Raw genomic sequence first — 20,478 nt, forward strand, 5'->3', positions numbered from 1 at the left:
CGGTCCACAGATTCCTTTTTATATACTGTAGCATCAAAATCATGTGAACCAGTTTAACCCCATTTACATCGGCTGTTTGAAAATAGCGCTCACAACGCGTTGCAATGCACTGCCAAATACATATTCATTTGTGGTTCCTTGACATGAAAAGGTGTGAGAATCACTGCCTTAAAGCGTATGGAATTTAGATTTTTAGTTTTCTTTCAAGATCAGAGCCAATTTAAAATACCAGATAAACATGTAGTAGGAATCTGTTTTGTAGACATTCTTTCAAAGTCTCATAGTACATAATGGAGATAAGTCCTGTTAACTCTATGTCCATAGAACTCCATGAGTGTAGACATGCAGATGAGGTCTTACTATATTTCCTTTGGTGGCCTCCCCCAACAGCCCTCCAAAGGTGATGACAGGAGACATGCAGGCGCAGTAAAGGAAGAGGACAGACGCCAGACACTGAAGACTGAGTGCATCTTTTATGTCACTCAGCAGGAAAGGGACTTTCCTCTTTACGTCATTCACCAAACCACCAAATATCCTGAGAGAGATTGAGGTAAACAGAGAGATAGACGTTTGCAACATCCAATAGCTTTGGTTATTATTTAGTGCTTGTTGATACATTTCATCGGTTGAATAATCATGAAACTCACAGACACCACTTTCACTTTCAAAATGTTTCATAAGTACAAGCTTGCCATGCGCCACGTTGTGAGATTGTATTTGTACTACTTTTGCATGACACTCTTGTACGATGAAGTATGGCATTCATTTACGAGAAAAACATACAACGTTGAAATATGGAAATACAAGTGAGAAACAAGCAGGTGCACTTCCTCTGGGTGGCCTTTTGTGAGAGTTCGGCTATAGAAACAACTAGTTCAAAAGACACCACCAAAGTGGTAAAAGTGGTGCAAGACACATTCAGATGCTCATTCTTTTATTAACACCCAAGGGGCCAAACTCGTTCAGTAACGTGATAAGGCCACTAGGGGTCACTCTGCCAAAAGGAGTTGTCTCGAGACAACAAGGGGTTAACTGCACAGCTCTACGTGCATGCTGCGTGCCCTGTGAATGACCCTAGTCCATACGTCACCCCGTAGCTCAGAGAGAGAGAGAAAATGGCATGACCTGGATGCATTGATTTCCATTCTAGGCTGAAACATAAAAAGGGCTTCATCTATGAATGAGGTGAAAAGAACGCCAGGGAAGCAGAGATCTGATTGTTTTCACGGCGACACTTTACCGCGATGGTCGGCCGCGGTTTGGATTTTAGTTTCGCGAGCGTTTGTAAACAAATGGATTTTCTTCCTCAATCGTCAGTGGACACACACGTGCACACGCACAAAGCTTCCGAGGCTCTTCAAAATAAAGCGTGAGTGAACGGCGGCAGCAGCAACAGCTAGAAATGTTAGAAACCTTGGCTTCCCATGTGTTAAGAACGGTTTCGGAAATACAAGGTTTCTGCCCGACAGCAACAATATACAGTACATATTTTGTTGTACTGTAGAAGTGAGCAGCTCGCTTCTTATCACCTGACCGGGGAGATTCCCCAGTAGGACGTAGCGCGCGGAGAGAACACATTATTCTAACTAGTTCCTTTCCCCTTCATCAGGCGCCCCGGCTGACCAGGGGGGAGGCAGTATAGAGACCAGGATTACTGCATGTAATCCTGGTCCCTAGGGGACACGGGGAGAACACGCAAACCCCACCAAGGGTATGGGCGCTGATGACACGGAGGAGAGAACACGCCCCCACATATACACACACACACACACACACACACACACACATATAAACACACACACATACTGTATATATATTTATATATATATATATATATTTATATTAGTATTATTATATATTTTTTTAAGCGTTTGTGTGCGTGTGTGTAATGTCACACCTGCCCGTCCTCTGCAGCTCTGGTCCTGCATGGTCCTCAAACTCCTTGAGGCTGTCAGATGTGCAGGCGGAGCCGTTGGGGAGGGCCGGTATCTTCCTTTTCTCCTGCAGGAAGCAGAACGCAATCAAAATAGAGGAGATCGCAGACATACCCGTTTCCTTTTTGTGTTATCTTTTGAACATGCCTACAGACTTCCCACCTGCGAGGGGACGCTCTTAGGGGGCTCAATGCGGATGGTGGGGTCCCACTCCCCCGGGGGCAGCACGGTCACCTGGTCCAGGAACTCATCGATGCCAGACAGAAGGTCAATCCGGTCCTTGGCCTTGTAGGCCACGTCATGGAAGATCTACCATGCACAAAGAATATACTATCACCAGGGGCACACATTCATTCATACTGGAACAACAAGTGAAAACAAGCGAAAACATAATACAGTTTAGGTATATCCATTTTGGAAAATGTTCCAATCTCCGATTGTAATTAGACTGTAACTGTAATTCTAAAAAATAGTTGAATGTGTCCTCTAAAATACTAGGTATGATTTATTAGAAAAGGTGTAGCTGTTCAGAGGTGAGTTTCCAAATGATCGAGATTAATTACTGTACAATTAAATCATATTTATTTTCCTTCAAATATACAATAAAACTGTCAGTTTATCCATTTGTAAACGAATCGTGTACAACCACTGAGAGTGTACAACCAAATGAATCCTTGTGGTTATATTTGTACGCTCAGGGTTTTACATTGCAGACACAGCACAATAGCACAGCCTGTCCCTTGAGGCAGCTGTGACATCCTCTGTGGTCTAACCTCGTCCGTCATGAGAGTAGAGATGGAGCGTCCGATCTCGTGGTACTGGGGCCCCTTCCCAAAAGGTCCCAGCAACAGGAACAGAAACCTGGGGTCACACAGAAATGTACAATTTAGGCATTTAGCAGATGCTATAAATCCAGAGCGACGTACAATAAGCAAGTACAGCATATGGTATTACATCTATAAGTTAACATTAATACATCGAATGCATAGAAATAGCAATTAAAAAAACTTAAGTAGACCAAGAACCTATTCAATAAATGTCAAAAATAATCAAAACATCAATAATCTGTATAGCTTTGATGTGTGATAGGATGCCAAGTTGAATTTATACAGCACTTCACTCCAAAGCGCTTTACATAGATTGTGCATTACTTTAACCCATTCACACACATTCAAGGAAACCATGCAAGGCACCAACAACCTGCACATCGGGAGCAATAAGGGGTTCAGCGTCTTGCTTCGACACTAAATCTGGGGGAGCCCGGGATCGAATGGGGAACCTCACGGTTCTCCACCCGGCCACTCTACCCCTGAGCAACTGCCGCCACACAAGTTCAACACACACGCTACGATAAGCGATATTATCATTATCATGGAGATTTAATTTATCATGATATCATCCTCCTTCATCCTTCATCCATCCTTTTGTCACAATCATTGTGACAAATCGCACACACACACACACACACACACACACACACACACACACACACACACACACACACACACACACACACACACACACACACACACACACACACACACACACACACACACACACACACACACACACACACACACACACACACACACACACACACACACACACACACACACACACACACACAGTGAGGTGTGTTATACCTGGTGGGAACAGGGACCTCTGTGAGGCCCGTGAGGAGCACGGCGGGAGCCAACCTAACGAAGGCTATGATTGGTCGGTCCAGGAAGTCCACCTCTCCTACCAGGACGTTGGAGGCCTCAGCTCCTGGAGGGATCTTCTTCATGAAGTTCATGTCCACCTGCAGCAGCACACAACACCGTCACACATGGTACCAACTCACTCTTTACCAAGAAGAGGAAAAAAAAAAACATATGTTTTTTCCAAAAGTCATGGTAACAGGTCAGGTGCTGGGCACTAGGGCCTTCTGGGCAGTGGGCAGTCTGGGCGCCTCAAAGTAAAATTGGCTTTTTTGTCCAAAATGTAAGGTCTAAGTAAAAGAAAGTATGCATGATCATTACATGCTTCAACATTTGACAATTAAGCTCTAATATTTCTACAATTGCTACAAATAGTTACAAAACCTGTATATCCATCATTTTGGTGCATAAACAAGAAGTTGAAGGATATAATTAAGTCTGATAATGATGTACCATGCATGTTCACATCATGTATACTTTCTTTTACTTTTATTTAAGACAATTTTTCAAATATATATATATATATAACACTGGGCTTATCATAATCAGAATCAACTTAATCGTCACATCACAGGATTACAGGTGTAAAAGAGTGGGTGGGATGCTTTCTTTCTGCAAAATCTCAACATTTGCAGTTAAAAGGAAGAGTTAGAATAGAGAAGGAACAAAGAGCATGTCAATAACAGGAAGCCACAGTCAAATCAAATATATAATGAACAATATTAGGGTATTGAATTGTAGTGCAAATGTTCCTCAAAACACAAATGTCATTTTTAGTCAGGTTTAATAATGGATCAGATAATTACTCTTCATTGGCCACTGGCCAGAACCTAAAGTAAATTATTTCTACACAAAGAGCAATGCACAAACTACAGGGGGGAAACTGCTGTATCCTATGAACCGCATATGGAGATAGTGGAATGTCAACATACTGTACCTATAATGCAATATAAAACTGGTCCTTTTAGCTGTGCAGTCGTAACATTAACATGCCAAGAAAAAGATTATATAAGTTGAGGAGAAGTACAGAATGTCTAGTGGAATATCTGGTTTCCCACGGCATCTAGTGACCAAATCATTTCACAGGGGACCAACTAAAGATATAATCCTTGTAGAAATGTCAAGTTCTCATGATTAAAGGGACAAGGATGTGGGAATTAATGCTTAATAACCTATATTATGTCACGATGTTACACAATACTCAGGTTCAGGGAACCCAAAGACTGGCACAGTGTCTAGTTAAGACACACCATCAAGATCAAATAACACAGCATTTCTAAAACAGCAACCTGACAACAAGAGCTGCTTATAAGGAAAACAAGCTATTAAAAATGACTAAAACATGACTAAAACAATGACAAGTATGTACAGGATGACAATTTCAGGAGGCTGGTAAAATTGTATACCAGGTCAGCCATTTTGGCACTTGACAGGTAAGCAATTGTTTGAGCATGTTAGCCTATTCTAAATAAGTAAAGGATGTCATAATGTGCTGGTGTCTAATGTGTTGCGACCTCTGATCACTGCCCATTGAGAGGTCCATGGGAAAAGCCGGTGTGGCCAGTTAAAGATGTTTCAAAGCCGATTGACGCTGGCTTGATGACAGCAGCCTTTGTGAGCAGTCATTAGTGTTCAACTACAAAGCCCACAGTCCATATATCAAGGACACTAATCTCTTTAAGTAGCTTGATTCAGTATAAATCAGGTCTTACGGCCAGGCTGCTGTAACTACAGACCGTATTTTAAACCACACGCATGCTGCTGTATCTGGAAGTACAATTTTTACTTTTTGAACTGAGATTAACCGAGAAGCAATAGCATAAAACGTAAGAACAATAATTCCTTGAAAACAACCATGGGATCACGATTCCACATTGCATAAAACCACAGCTTTGTACAGTAGCAAAATAGCAATTACAACACGGCACAATACAGCTGCCTATTATGGGACAAGATGGGATCAGCAGTAGCTTAATGCAGTATCATCACTTGCACCACCTGCCAAGCTGTCATGGAGCCTACTTTCAAGGAATGTAATTTCCTTGAGTCAAAGTTGATACTCTATGTATGCCGAGAGGAAGGTGCACATTCCTCTCGCTAATTTCATCACATTTATCTGGGCCGTGAACCTGTGATGTTTGAGAACTAGGGGGACTTTAATTACCTGACCTGCCCGACCCTTTAAAAAGCAGCAGTGCACCATCCTTCCCCCCCCCACTCACACTACCAACCATCCTCAAGTATGACACAATTAGGCATCAAAACAAAATCACTGTCATCACTAAATAATATCCACATTCCACATCAAGGTCACATGATCACTCGAAAGCAAAGACACTCACAATATTAACATCACAGACCACAAACCCCATCAAGACATTAACAGACACCTTCAATTCACACACTTCACCACAACAAATCACAACACATTGATTGATCCAGTCAGTGATTGACACTTGACAGTGGAACAGACTTACAGCAGGCCTTTTGGTGGCCACTCCCAAGGGACCACAACTACAGTGGCAGTCCTGCCGAGAAACAGAACTAGACTTCATCTCCTCTCACCCAGCACAGCCAAAGGGCTCATTTTAAAACTGTTCAGGTAAATATGGGCAGCAAAGAAAGTGAATGAGACATGGTATTTTCTCTCCCGACAACTTCTACGATTACAAGTAATACTGCTCTTGAGCGGCGAACGCCCAGCCAGCCCCTTCCGCTGGGTCTGTTCAGCGGAGGTCTTTGGTTACACTGGGAAGTCCCCACAGGTGTGAACACATGAGAACGAGATTGTGTAACCCTTCTTCCACCATAAACAGGCTGTACACAGGATGCGTTCAACTTGTGTTTATGTGAAATTCCACGGTAAACTCTTTTGGCGTCAAGTGTCTGTCTGTTTCACCGCCTAAGGCAGGACGAGATCAGTGACTCCTGGGGTGAATCGGCGTGTCAGTAAATTTAGTTCATTGCTCTAGTCGGTGACACATGATACACACAAATATTGTCTTCCTGTAATATTCCTGACACTTGAGTAGGCCCTTTACATTGGATTGTGTATAATTTAGCACGGTTACATCCTACCTATTGCCATCACATCTTCATTAGCCAGCAGGTGTGCTGGCCTTGTCATTTTCAGAAAAATGGCTGATACTTTGTCGAACAACCGTGCGGCTTGCTGAATATGAAAGTGAATACTTTCGTCAAGAAACACAATCCTCAAAAGCTTTCCAATTATGTCATTTAGGGTCTTATGTACAGTAAACAATAGTAAGCATCCTAAAAGTATTAGAATTTATTTTCTATCCAAATTCAAAATATTACAATATACTTTGTCACACAACAGTGTTGCTCGCCAAAATAACTGGCAATCCAACAACACATGCAAAGAAGTACAATGGAGGGCTACGAAGAAGCTGAAAGTGCTTGTACCTTGCTGAAGTCTACGGTGCTGTCTTCCCTGCTCCCACCGTTGCCTCCGTTAATGCGGCTTTCGCTGGGTTTGCTGTTCTCCAGATTCCCGGGGGCTGACTGAGGAGATGCCAACAGACCTGGGAACACGGCTCATTGTGTTAATGGTAGCATCAAACACATGTGTGTCGTGATCATCAAGTATGACGTATTGACAACTGATAACAACGGTTTTACAGGTTCAAATCACAGAACAAACAAGAGGCAAAGTCATCAATGCCAACAGGGCTGGTTCTCTGTAAAATCCTGAGAATTAATTTAACTCAAATGGAAAAAGATTGACCCATACGGGTCCATTTGTATTAACACAGAGTATTCTATCGTGTTGAGCGTCGTTAGTTGAAGGCTTTGATACTTCATACTTTCATGTACAGAATGCACAGTTTTAAAAGAGTAAAAATTAAAAAAAAAAAAGATTCTTAAGTAATAAGTAATTCTTCGTAACATTTATTTTAGTAGGCTTTTTGGCCACACCTCTGGTGTGTCTATGGTCTGTTAGAACTGCAATTCTCAGAATTCAGTTTGAAATAAAAACCACTGTAGTACCACTCCAAAATGAATGCTGCAGAGTCCCAGCACTGAGGATATTTTGGAAAGCAACAACATAGTCAGAAATGGTATGTATTACCTTAATTATTAAATAATATTGTAATTAAAATGTATACATACAGTATAAAGCCAACGGTGTCTACCCAGGGGGCAAACCAGCCTTTTTTTAGGAAACCTGCATTTGCCCCGACATACAAAGTTGTCCACCAGAAATATTATCTATGACCCAGTAGGATCACAACCTATATGGACAACCCGGTCAATTTGTACAACAAAGTCCAATATGGCCGCCTTTAGTTTTAATGGGGGGGTGAATAGGGCAAAATTTTAAACTGAGGGATATTTCCACGAAACTTCACAGGTTGATCAATGGTATACATATGAACATTTTTTGTATTGCAAGTTTCCATGAAATTCAATATGGCCGCCACAATATGGCCGCCATAATGTAAGGACCCAGAAAATAGGTTTTGCCTCTAACTTCTGAACCAGATGAGCTAGAAACGCAAACTTGGTGTCTATTTCATGTTGTCTGACCATGGGAGACCCAATGGAATAGCTAATTTTATTATTGGGTGTGTCTGGACCTTTATTGTGCATATTTGCAAGATGGTGGACTCCCAAAATAGAGCTTTAACATAATTTCTACCATGATTGTTGACTGCTTTTGCAAATACAAGCAATATGAATCCATTTGCTAAGATTTATGGCACAGAAGGGACTTATACCTGTATTGTTCTTGAGTTTGCATGTTGTCAAAATGGCTGTAAACGAGATATTATATTTCCTGTCCGATTCTACTGTATGTAGTTGTAGCAATGACTTCAGATAAAATCAGAGACCAAAACAATGTATCTTAGAAATTATTTTTTAATTAGAAAAAAGAAAAAAAGAGAGAGATTATCTCAATGAAATGAATGCAACTGCCTTTTTGGGTCTTTCACACATAGACATGCACATGCTTTCCAACAACTTCAGCTTCAGGGAAATTATAATGAACACATGATTAAAACAGGCTGCATTATAATGCAAATAATTGCTAGTCACTATCACTGTCATGTGTACCTATCCTGCTGCATCTTGTCTCGAGTCCTTGGCAACGACACCCCAAGTAGCTTGCAATTCCCTTCTTCGCACATGAACAGTTTTTCTGGCAGCCTTTGATACAGCTACATGATATTGCCTTGTCCATTGATATAGGCCAGGCTGACTCTGTAGATGGACAGGGGACTGCCTTCCCATCACTGAGAGACCATCCATATTCAGTGAAGCAAGGGATGTCTGGCTTCGCGATGTGTGCAGTTTTATGTATTATGGCTGCTAGAGCAGCTCTTTTCAGGTGCAGGCCAAAGGCATTTTCTGTAGGTGGCAGCAGCTTCAACAGGGTTGATCGGTTATTTAGGAACTTGTACACTCTCAGCTTTGCCAGGTCAAAGTCCTCCGAATGGTCAGCTTTTGATGCATATACAGCTATTGTGAGGTCTCTAGCCTGATTCTTGACATCCTCTGAGAGGGAATAAGAGGAATTTTCACCAAACTCCTGAAGTGCAGGGAGATCTAGACCCATGCTGGTCTTGAACCATGCCTTCTTTCCAGTGAAAAAGGGATAGCTGGTGGTATCTCTGCCACTCAGGCTGTGAATAAAGGGCAGGGCACGACACTGTGCGAGTCCAAGGGCTGAGACCATGTGATGGATAGGAAGATATGCATCCTGCTCTGTTCTCACCCACAGCTCTGGAAGGTCTAGGAGGTGGGTGGCAGCATGATATAGGCACATGATGATGATGACTGTGTCATTAGCATGGATGACAACTCTGTCAACTTTGTGAGCCTGGACACTGTAGATGGTGTGTAGAATTACCCTTGTGTCGGCCTCCTGTTGTGTTGACTCTAGTGCAGGGACATCAACAACACACCCCTCCTTGATCACAACACCCCTTGTCTCTTCTTTAAATCCTCCACTCAGGTAAAGATGGGTTGTACCAAGAGCAGACTTAAGTGTCTCATTTTGACACCATTCTTCACAGAGGAATCTTAGAAGGTTTGCTTTGTTTTCAGAGACAGCAAAAAACTCTTGAGGATCAGGAGCTGTATATTGTGCAGAGACTTCATATTCTTTTGCAGGTTTTGAATGGACATACCTGTGTTCCTGCTCAGCTGTCTTAAGACTGGTTCCACTGCCCCGCCCTTTATTCACAGCCTGAGTGGCAGAGATACCACCAGCTATCCCTTTTTCACTGGAAAGAAGGCATGGTTCAAGACCAGCATGGGTCTAGATCTCCCTGCACTTCAGGAGTTTGGTGAAAATTCCTCTTATTCCCTCTCAGAGGATGTTCAAGAATCAGGCTAGAGACCTCACAATAGCTGTATATGCATCAAAAGCTGACCATTCGGAGGACTTTGACCTGGCAAAGCTGAGAGTGTACAAGTTCCTAAATAACCGATCAACCCTGTTGAAGCTGCTGCCACCTACAGAAAATGCCTTTGGCCTGCACCTGAAAAGAGCTGCTCTAGCAGCCATAATACATAAAACTGCACACATCGCGAAGCCAGACATCCCTTGCTTCACTGAATATGGATGGTCTCTCAGTGATGGGAAGGCAGTCCCCTGTCCATCTACAGAGTCAGCCTGGCCTATATCAATGGACAAGGCAATATCATGTAGCTGTATCAAAGGCTGCCAGAAAAACTGTTCATGTGCGAAGAAGGGAATTGCATGCTACTTGGGGTGTCGTTGCCAAGGACTGGAGACAAGATGCAGCAGGATAGGTACACATGACAGTGATAGTGACTAGCAAGTATTTGCATTATAATGCAGCCTGTTTTAATCATGTGTTCATTATAATTTCCCTGAAGCTGAAGTTGTTGGAAAGCATGTGCATGTCTATGTGTGAAAGACCCAAAAAGGCAGTTGCATTCATTTCATTGAGATAATCTCTCTCTTTTTTCTTACTCTAAGATACATTGTTTTGGTCTCTGATTTTATCTGAAGTCATTGCTACAACTACATACAGTAGAATCGGACAAGAAATATAATGTCTCATTTACAGCCATTTTTACAACATGCAAACTCAAGAATAATACAGGTATAAGTCCCTTCTGTGCCATAAATCTTAGCAAATGGATTCATATTGCTTGTATTTGCAAAAGCAGTCAACAATCATGGTAGAAATTATGTTAAAGCTCTATTTTGGCAGTCCACCATCTTGCAAATATGCACAATAAAGGTCCAGACACACCCAATAATAAAATAAGCTATTCCATTGGGTCTCCCATGGTCAGACACCATGAAATAGACACCAAGTTTGCGTTTCTAGCTCATCTGGTTCAGAAGTTAGAGGCAAAACCTATTTTCTGGGTCCTTACATTATGGCGGCCATATTGTGGCGGCCATATTGGATTTCATGGAAACTTGCAATACAAAAAATGTTCATATGGATACCATTGATCAAACTGTGAAGTTTCGTGGAAATATCCCTCAGTTTAAAATTTTGCCCTATTCACGCCCCAAAAACTAAAACTAAAGGCGGCCATATTGGACTTTGTTGTACAAATTGACCGGGTTGTCCATATAGGTTGTGATCCTACTGGGTCATAGATAATATTTCTGGTGGACAACTTTGTATGTCGGGGCAAATGCAGCACACCTTCCTTTGCCCCCTGGGTAGTCTGCATTATTTTGGCATGTTATTATGAAAAATATGATTTGATTGAAAAGGTTAAACAGTATGACTTTAACACATACACAGAAACAAATGATATTAGTGCAACGTTCCTTGCACTACAACAAATAAGCCTGTGTTATTTCATCATAGCAATTGCAAGCTAGTTAGCATTTAACACAATTTACTGTTATATTATAGGCACTGCCAATGTCGTGTCATGTCTAAAATAAAATATATGATTGGTATTGTTCATTAAATTGCCATCGAGTATCAAAGCCAGAGCTTTTCCAAGATGTGAGCCATGCATCCTATACCCTCTATACGAAATGGCTTTCTGGCTTGGGCTGACTGGAGCATTGGCTGAGATTATGAGGTGTGAGGCTGTAATACGATTGGTGGTCTGGAGGAGCTGAAGGGTGTTAATTTAAACCACCTGACTGGTACTGCTATTCAGGCCGAATGGTCCCAGTGGTTAAACTTGAGAAACCACAGAGCCAGTCCAGACCCAAAGGAGCACTCTCACTCACATGTTCCCCCGGTGTTCACGTGACCACACAGACAGAGACAGAACCCTACACCACCTACATCACTAACTCTCTCATGTTACCGTCTATAAGAGCCAGGCACATCGAGAGCAAAAGGGGAGGACTCTTAAGTCACTCTGCATGCTAACCAATGTCTGAAGAGTGTTCTCATCAGCACACTATCATGGCTCTAGTTTAATAATGACCATAACTGGCTAGTTAATATTTCCTCAGAAGATATGGCTATCTCTGGTAAAACCTCGATATGTAAACCAAAGTAACTCAGTATGTGCGAGTCATGAGACGAGTCAAGTGATAGTGTGGCACCTCTAAAATCAATAATAAATAGAAGGGAATGACCATGCAGGCAAGTCGGACTTTACTGTGCAGAGATCAGTGTGGGTCAAATGAAACGTCTGCTGATGCTACGAAAACATGGGCCCAACTCAGAATAGAATAGAAGCGTCAGCAAAAGATTAGATTAGAGAAAGGGGCTTGTGACCACACTCCACAGGAGAGGGAGTTGAGGGACCGTGTGGAACAATCGGCACATGGAGTAGAGGCCGGGTGATGATTTAATGTTCGTGGTTGCCCTTGGGCAAGGCACACAACTCCAATTGATTGGGTGGAGCTGCTCAGTCAGTAGCTATCAGTGGTTGTAATGTGACTGTGCCAGAAAGCTCCCACGTGTCAAAGTGTCTGAGTGCATGAGTGAGAAACGTGTCTGCACATACTTAAAACTGGATCTGTGTTATTATAGCAGTGGACACTTCACAGGGTGCTTATAAAGCCTTTCTAAACTCTACGTAAACTGCGACTAGATGTTAGTAGATGGGAACTGTCAAAGGTTGCAACGGGAGCTGGCGACGGTGACTTGATCAGATCATGTCCCTTTGCCAGCGGTTAACCTTTACCAAACTCCACACACACTTTATCTGGCGTTGATGACAGCGACACAGCCACTGTTAGATGCAACTGGAGAGCTAAAGTTGTGGAGGGCAAAATACCTTAACATTATTGACCACAGAGGGAATATCTTGTTTATTTCTTTACACACACACACAAAATTAGTTGATAAACTCTTATTTAGAGTGCTGCAATAAAAGCAAGGATACCATGCTGCGCTATGCGATGTAGGCAGGATATTTGCCTTGCTGAGAAGAGGGGAGTTCTAGTCGAGATCCAGCCTGCCGGTCCTCAGGCGAGTCGAGCGATAGCTTTTCCTCCTCCCCCTCGCTCTCAGGGGGGGAGAGCACCACACGGGGGATCCTAGCACCGTCACCTTGCTCCTGCCACTCTTCCTCGCCCTCCTCCTCAGACAGATCCTCAAGGGCGGAGGAATGACAGGCGCTTGAACGGCGCATGTCAACAGTGCGGGGTGGAGGGGGATTGTGGAGGCGACGAGCTAATGGGGGGGTACTCTGGGGCGTGCTGAGCGGGGAGGCCGACGGGGTGGCACCGGGAGAGGAGGAAGGGCTGGGGAGGAAGTGAGCAAGGAGGCCAGCACCCCCGTACACCGTGGTGGTTCGTGGAAGCCAAGGGAAGGTGGCTGGTGGAAACAGAGTGGGGTTTGCGGTGTGAAGCGACAGTTCAGGACTGCGGTAGGAAGTGACAGGAAAGGACTGTCGTCGGGAGACAAGGGGATGGGAGGACAAGAGAGCTTCCACTGAAGGGGAGACTGAGGAGAGAGAGAGAGAGAGAGAGAAAAGGAGGGAAGACAGTATAGCATGGAGGACAGAAAAGTGCATCAGGAGAAAAAAGAAATGTGGTCTGATCACAAAGAAAACTATTGATTGGTGGAATGATGATCATGCCTTTTGTTTCCAAAACACATTTCCCTGACAGGACAATAAAGACTAAATGTTAGCGGAGGTGTCAGATGTAAGAGGAAAGGGATAGTTGGTACAGTACATGCTGTTATTTTCAGCGAGTGACACGGTCACATGAAAAGTATAAATAAGGAGTGCAGATGGTGGGTTAGTTAGAAGGAATATATATAATATATATATAATATATTATATAATATATTATATATAAAAGTGTATATATATATATATATATATATATATATATATATATCTCACAACCTAATCAGAATGGGGTCGTGTGTATGTATGTCTGTATGTCTGTATGTCCCAATGTCTTGCATCTGCAACTCCACGTTCAGCAGTTGTTCAATTGTCTCAAAAACATAATACAAAAATCAACAACGCATGTTCCTTGCTGACCATTAACTTTTTTTTTTTTTTTTTTTTTTTTTAATATGAGCGCCCGTTAGGGCGCGATTTCTAGATGTGAGCGGCCGCACAGCGGCCGCGAACTTCTAGTATATATAATATATAAGTAAAAGTGTCAATACTGCAATATAGAAATACTTACTTAGTTACTAAGTAAAAGTCCATAATTCAAAATGTACTTAGGTAAAAAGTATGAAAGTGTGTACTTAAAAGTACCAAAAGTAAAAGTACAAAATGTTTGAAAATAGCCGATCTACAAGTAGTAGATCGGCTATTTTCAAATAGCCTAGGTATAAAATAGGGCTAAAGTGGTTTATGTATGTTTTATATTATTATAATGTATAACTGCAAAGTAACTAGTAACTAAAGTTTTCAAATAACTGTAGTGTAGTAGTACAATATTTGGATCTGAGATGTAGTGGAGTAGAAGTAAAAGTATTTGAAATTGGAAATACTCAAGTAAAGTACAAATAACTCAAAATTGTACTTAAGTACAGTACTTAGTTACTTTACACCACTGCACACACAATGCAACCAGGTCAGTAAGAACATAGGCAACATAGCCACTAGGGATTTAGAATATAGAGCATTCTATTAACACATTAGGTAAAAAGATTATTTCTTTTCACATACTGTCCTGGGACACACATGCGTGTGCACTGTGCACAGACAATTCTGAAGACTGACTACAAGAACTAAGCAAATCATGTAATTCATGTAATGCATGTTTCACAAATTCTGGATTTCCATACACTACGCGGTGGTCCTGGTTATAGTGGAAACAAAACAGCTAAAACTAAATCACAGAACTTATTAACTCATTTGATGCCCACGTGGTGTCAACGCGTCAATCTCTTTGATGTCTACGTGTGCCCATCGACGCGTTTGACGCATTGTACAGTAAACTATACTGTACTGTAGCTACTGTACTTGGCTACCGTGGTGATGAAACAAACTCCATTTCCCAAAATGCAGCGCGAAATCAAGTGACCAGGAAGTGCTGTCTGCCTCGTTCACTGCCCTGTAAAGCTGCTGCACAAACATGCAGTTTTCTCTGGATCTTTTCTTTTTACGTTCAAAACGCGGCCTTCTCTACCGGCCGTCACACAAACGCTGTGGCGCAGGATTGTTAAAAAACGGTCCTGACTGAAAGAAAGGATTTTCGCGAGATAAACAGGACATGCTTGGATTACATTTACTCGGATTACTTTTTTCGCCAGGACCTCGAAGGTAGGCAAAATGGCGGGTTGCCATGGGCACCAGCAAATTAACCCTTGCATTCATCGTCGGCACCCGCTGTGTTAACACTGATTCTGGAAATGTTCAGGTTATGGAATGTTATCGGTTTTCCTTTGTGCTTGAACAGAGCCATAACAGTAGCTGAATGCCATAATTCCACAGCTAAATGACAGGTTCCAAGCTGCAACCTCAACGAGTTAGGCAGCAAATTAACAAACCGGTTACAAAATCTTGTTACAAGGTTGCACAACCACGTTAGCAGCACAGACAGACCTACAGTATGCCTTAGGTTGCATTACCGTATAAAGAAAGAAAATATGAATTAGTTGTTGATAGACTGTTTTTATGACACTACTATTACAGTCACAAGACATTAGACAGTTATTTACCAAGCTGACTCAACATATTAGTAGAGAACAGCCATGGATTAGTTTAGCCTGTTAGAGTAGGTGCTGACCAAAAGCACTTAATCATTAAAAGAATATCAGTGGTTCTCAAAGTGGGGTTCAGTGACCCTCAGGATTCCTTGGGGGGGGGGCTGAAGCCACCGAGCCATATGATGTTCATCAACATCATCCCATAATCCCCTATCTACCCACACACCACCTTGCACCTCTTACTGAGTTCAGTAAAAAGGGTTAGGCATTAGGGATTCAAAGTTAATAATCAAGCCAAGAACATTCGAGAAACATCGTCTTCAATCCAAAATCACACTTAAAAACAGCCAAAACAACAGGATGTTGTTGGTACCAAGTGACACATGCCAACTGAATGCCATGCATCGATCAGAGTCCTGTTTGTCCTGTCCTGTTGTCTTATCACGGTTACCTCAAACAATAGGCATGTTACACAACAAAATGTGCGATTAGAAAAAGATCCATATTCGTGTAGCCAGCGTCTAACTTTGGTTGGATAATATGGTGGAGGAATGACTGCAGTTGGAAGGAAACCCCATGGCATCATTCAAATAATAGTACACCAAACATCAAATATCAATGTGTGAATGTATCAATTACTATTTCTGCAGTGCAGTATTTCACACCAATATCCTTTTACCAAGTACTGATGAGAATGTATTTATATCAGTAACGACTAGGGAACATTTATTATTACAGATATAAATAAGTAAACACTATGATTCTCTAGCAACTACATGGACATTATATTTCAACACATATGGACAAACCCGCACCTTGACATGAACAAAGAAATTACACAGTTATCGATAGACCAAGAGTAGCTACTATATATGGAATGGAATTAGTAAAAAAGTAATTAGAACCCCTCTTTTTTATTTTCCCTCTTAAAATTGCTCAAATACTTAGTTTCCATACAATCGATTATCTGCATTGTAAAACGTTACGATACAAAACGGAACTATATTTTGCTTTTGCATATCGATATACTGTAGTAGATCATTGCAAATTAAAAACTATTTTTCGATTCAGTTACTATTATCGTTACACCCATTGCTTAATTTTGTCAATGAATAGGTGCCGGATCCCGGGCTGCGCACGTAAAGTGTCGCGCGCGTGTCAAGTTACAGGTCAATCTGAATAACTGGCATGTTAAAAAAGGTATTGTTAACAAAATTCTATGACACCATGTATGTGTGGATATAGATTGTCTATTGTGTGTGTCACTGTCACCTATGAAGCACCACATCAGAAAACTACAAGAAATTTAACAAAAACATGAATATAAAAAAAGGTCTCTATTTGGAAGGATGAAAACATAAATGACCAAACAGCACTATTTTGATTGACAGGGAAGGTCCCGGATCCAATCAAATAGGTGCCGGATCCAATCAAAGAGGTGAGGGAACATGTTCCCCCATGTTCCCCCTCAAATTAAGCACTGGTTACACCCCTAGTAAGGACTCTTCATAGTGACATTACATTACAGTAAAGACAATGAGAAGAGTTGTGTGGCCTCACCGTTGCGTTCCAGTAAATGGGGGTCAGAGTGTTTCTTGCCTATGTCGGCGAAGGAGCGCACCAGTGGGATACGGTTACTCAGCTTCTTCTCATTCTGGTGGTGGTGGCGCTTCAGCATGACCTCCTTCACCTTCTCCCTCATCCCCTCCTCTAGCTGGCCAGACGCAAGCATGTTGTCAATCAGCATGTCTGAAGGCACAGGGGTGAGAGACACCTGAGTGTATAGCCATGTTTACTGTATACATCACTCACTGAAAAGAACAGATTTATTCTTTTTGTTTTCCTTTTTTTCATGCTGACAATTCTGTTAAGACTTTAAGAATTATATTTCATCACGTGATTCACAGGGCAAACATTGGGTAAAAACAATAGATAACACTTAGATAAAACAATAGATAACACACTGCAGCACATTGTGATTGTGAGCTGTTTGGTGTAGAGGGGAAAAAATATTTTTGGAAGCAGCAGATGCCATAGCATCCCAAATCCTCAATGACTTCACAATGATTTCACACATTTCTCTACAATAAATCCTTGTTTTGAGTGGTCTCGTGTAGGCTAATATTGTAATATTTTGAGATGTGGATCTTTGATTTTCATGAGCTGTATGCCATAAAAAATCTTAATAAAAAAAAAAGGTTTTGAATATTTAACTGCATGCGCAATGTATCTAGAATTTATTTAGACAAACCTGTAGTGTGTACAGTACAGATAGACCTAGGTTCTGATACTCTTGCCTTTTTGTCATCTGTTGCACTGACCCCAGTGTCTGCAGTACAGACGTGCCATCTATCCAATGGTGTTAGTTCTCATGCACTGACTCCAGTGCCTGGTTGCAGTACTAACCTGCTATCTCTTCAATGGTGTTGGCTCTCATGTCCAGCATGACAGTACCATTGAGAATGCAGCTGCGGAGTTCAAACAGACTGTGTAAGGACAGCGTGGCCACATATGGTTTACTCCAGCGCTCACCACAGTCTTCCACGTCCTCCTCAAACTTTAGCCACCTGAAATGCATGCACACACATTATAGGCCGTTTACAAACAAGCTACACGTGCATCAATATTAGAATTTGATCAATGCCAGATCTTTGGGTCTGATGCCATGCCAATCTCGATAGCGTCTCAGTCCAGCAGATGTTTTAACCGATATTGTGTCAGAAAGTGTGACATTTTGTAATCATTTTTTATTAAACTATTTGATTAAAGTATATAAAATATTTGAGAACATAACTGATACCACGAGGGACATTCAAGTCGTCAATTAAATCCAATTAAGATTTAGAACATAGCCAATCTACAGGCTCACCACAAGCTTTTCATTTTAGAATTTTGTTCAAATGAAATCACCTAGAATACACACATGTCACACAGGTTGAAAGTGGTTAAAATGTGTGACATATCGCCAACATTACAGAACTAACCCGAAAATTCAAATAATGGCAGATACTGTATATCGGTCAGGCTCTAATCAATATCTAGATACAAACAGATTATGACCTGGTATCAGACTAAAATGCCACAAAATTACCAGTAAGACTAATTGGGAGATAAGTGACCGTCACATTGCATACACAAACTTTAAAAGGCAGTCGTAGCCAATCAGGAGGGAATATGGGAAATGGGACAGATCCATGTTGATGTCATGACTTTAGAGATACTGTGTATTTTAGGCCAAAATCTGTAGGAGCAGGGTCCAAAAATGTGTTTTGCAAAAATCGGCCTAATGGTGGCGCTAGAAGAGGGCCATGTAAGAAATCAGGGGTGGAGGTTGTGATTTGTCATCCAAGGAGTGTGTGTGCGTGCAAAGTTTGGCATTGATAGGGCCAACAGTGGCAGAGATAAGAGTAGGGGCAAAAGTGTGACGTGACGGACAGACTGACTGATAGACAGACAGCCGGTGGAGCTTTTCATAGTAACTTGCCAGGTCGCAACTAGGCATTCTTCTGCCATACATAAAATTATGTTTTATTTTAGCCAGATTGAAATAGTTCCCCTACTTAAAGCTAAGAACCTGTTCAGGAAAAGGCCTGAATAAAGCTGCGTGTGTTTTTTTCCCTACCGGGCCGTCTCCTTCCACTCCTGCATGCGTCCGTCCCTGAAGGACAGCTCATCCAGCTCTGTGAACAGGTCATGGGGGATGTGCTCCTCATCATCATCCTCTGTCCCGAGGATGAACTGCACTCTCTGCGAAGGTGTGTCTGAAGACAGAAGGATAGGAATACTGTAGCAAGGCAAAGAATTCCAGGCTTCGTGGGGTGTGTAATTGATAGAAAATACGTAATGTTTTGGGTGAACTACTCCTTTAAAATTGCCCTTTAAGAATATACTGTATATATTAACTCATTGAGTGCCTATCCCGAATATGTTCGGGATATATTATCGCATACCAGAGTGCCTATCCCGAACATGTTCGGGATATAAAAAAAAAGAAAAAAAAAAAAAATTTGAAAAAAAATTGTTTTTTTTTTTTTTTTTTTGGACCCCATCAAATCTAGTGAACATGATTTCAATCGAGATTTTGCATGTTCCACCCCCATACAACCCCATCTAACATACAGGGCAGCCATGTTTGTTTACATAACATGTAAAACATAATGGCGATTATCTCAAGAATGCCTGAACGGATTTCCAATCGGATTTTTTTGTTTGAAAGCTGTGAACAAACTGCACAAATCCACTTCAATGCAATCCAGGATTGCATTGGATTTTTTAGAGCTCATTCTTCTCTGTTTTTTTCCCATGCATGAGGTGTGCAAGGTTTAATCATGGCTAAGTTGACGAAAATAAGGCTTCTAAAATGCTTGGTAACCAATAGCTAACTTCAAGCTAACTTCATCCTCTTCCTGTACATGCACAAAGGAAAGTGTTCAGGCAAGTCATGGCTGCAGGGCTTCTGCATATACCAGCATATCTCTATGGGATTTTCTATGGCCACTGGGCGCCCTCTAGTGGTGAACGGGGTGGCACTCAAAGAGTTAAAAGATTTGCACAAATTCTCACGATTAAAAAAAAAAAAAATCTAGTAGATCTAGTGATGAGCTGTGAACTTGTATATTATTTAGCTTGTATATACTTTAGCTCAAATCTAAAATTACACAGATGTTTTCCCAGTTTTAATAAAAAGAACAGGAAACCAGAACCTGGTGGCAATAATATTATTTCCCCCCCATTACAAGCAGGACTTGTTAGAAGAGAGAAGGTGAGTGGAAACAATCACCACTTGCA

General features: G+C 41.7%; 1 protein-coding gene across 3 annotated transcripts in view; it reads right to left on the reverse strand.

The window, feature by feature from the left end:
- The window catches only part of LOC308306165 (sodium bicarbonate cotransporter 3-like), a gene marked incomplete at its 5' end in the record, with an annotated part of 63,747 nt that overhangs the window by 22,597 nt on the left and 20,672 nt on the right, over positions 1-20,478 (reverse strand). For all 3 annotated transcript variants that reach the window (XM_080751066.1, XM_080751065.1, XM_080751064.1), the window contains 9 exons: positions 361-535; positions 1,898-2,001; positions 2,097-2,243; positions 2,708-2,795; positions 3,578-3,735; positions 7,061-7,179; positions 17,251-17,439; positions 18,097-18,257; positions 19,313-19,451. In XM_080751066.1, the coding sequence (XP_080607192.1) occupies positions 361-535; positions 1,898-2,001; positions 2,097-2,243; positions 2,708-2,795; positions 3,578-3,735; positions 7,061-7,179; positions 17,251-17,439; positions 18,097-18,257; positions 19,313-19,451 (1,280 nt within the window). The remainder of the gene's footprint in view (positions 1-360; positions 536-1,897; positions 2,002-2,096; positions 2,244-2,707; positions 2,796-3,577; positions 3,736-7,060; positions 7,180-17,250; positions 17,440-18,096; positions 18,258-19,312; positions 19,452-20,478) is intronic.

Source organism: Nannobrachium achirus (genome assembly GCF_963921795.1).
Source record: "Nannobrachium achirus genome assembly, chromosome: 2".
In the NCBI taxonomy this organism is placed as follows: domain Eukaryota; kingdom Metazoa; phylum Chordata; class Actinopteri; order Myctophiformes; family Myctophidae; genus Nannobrachium; species Nannobrachium achirus.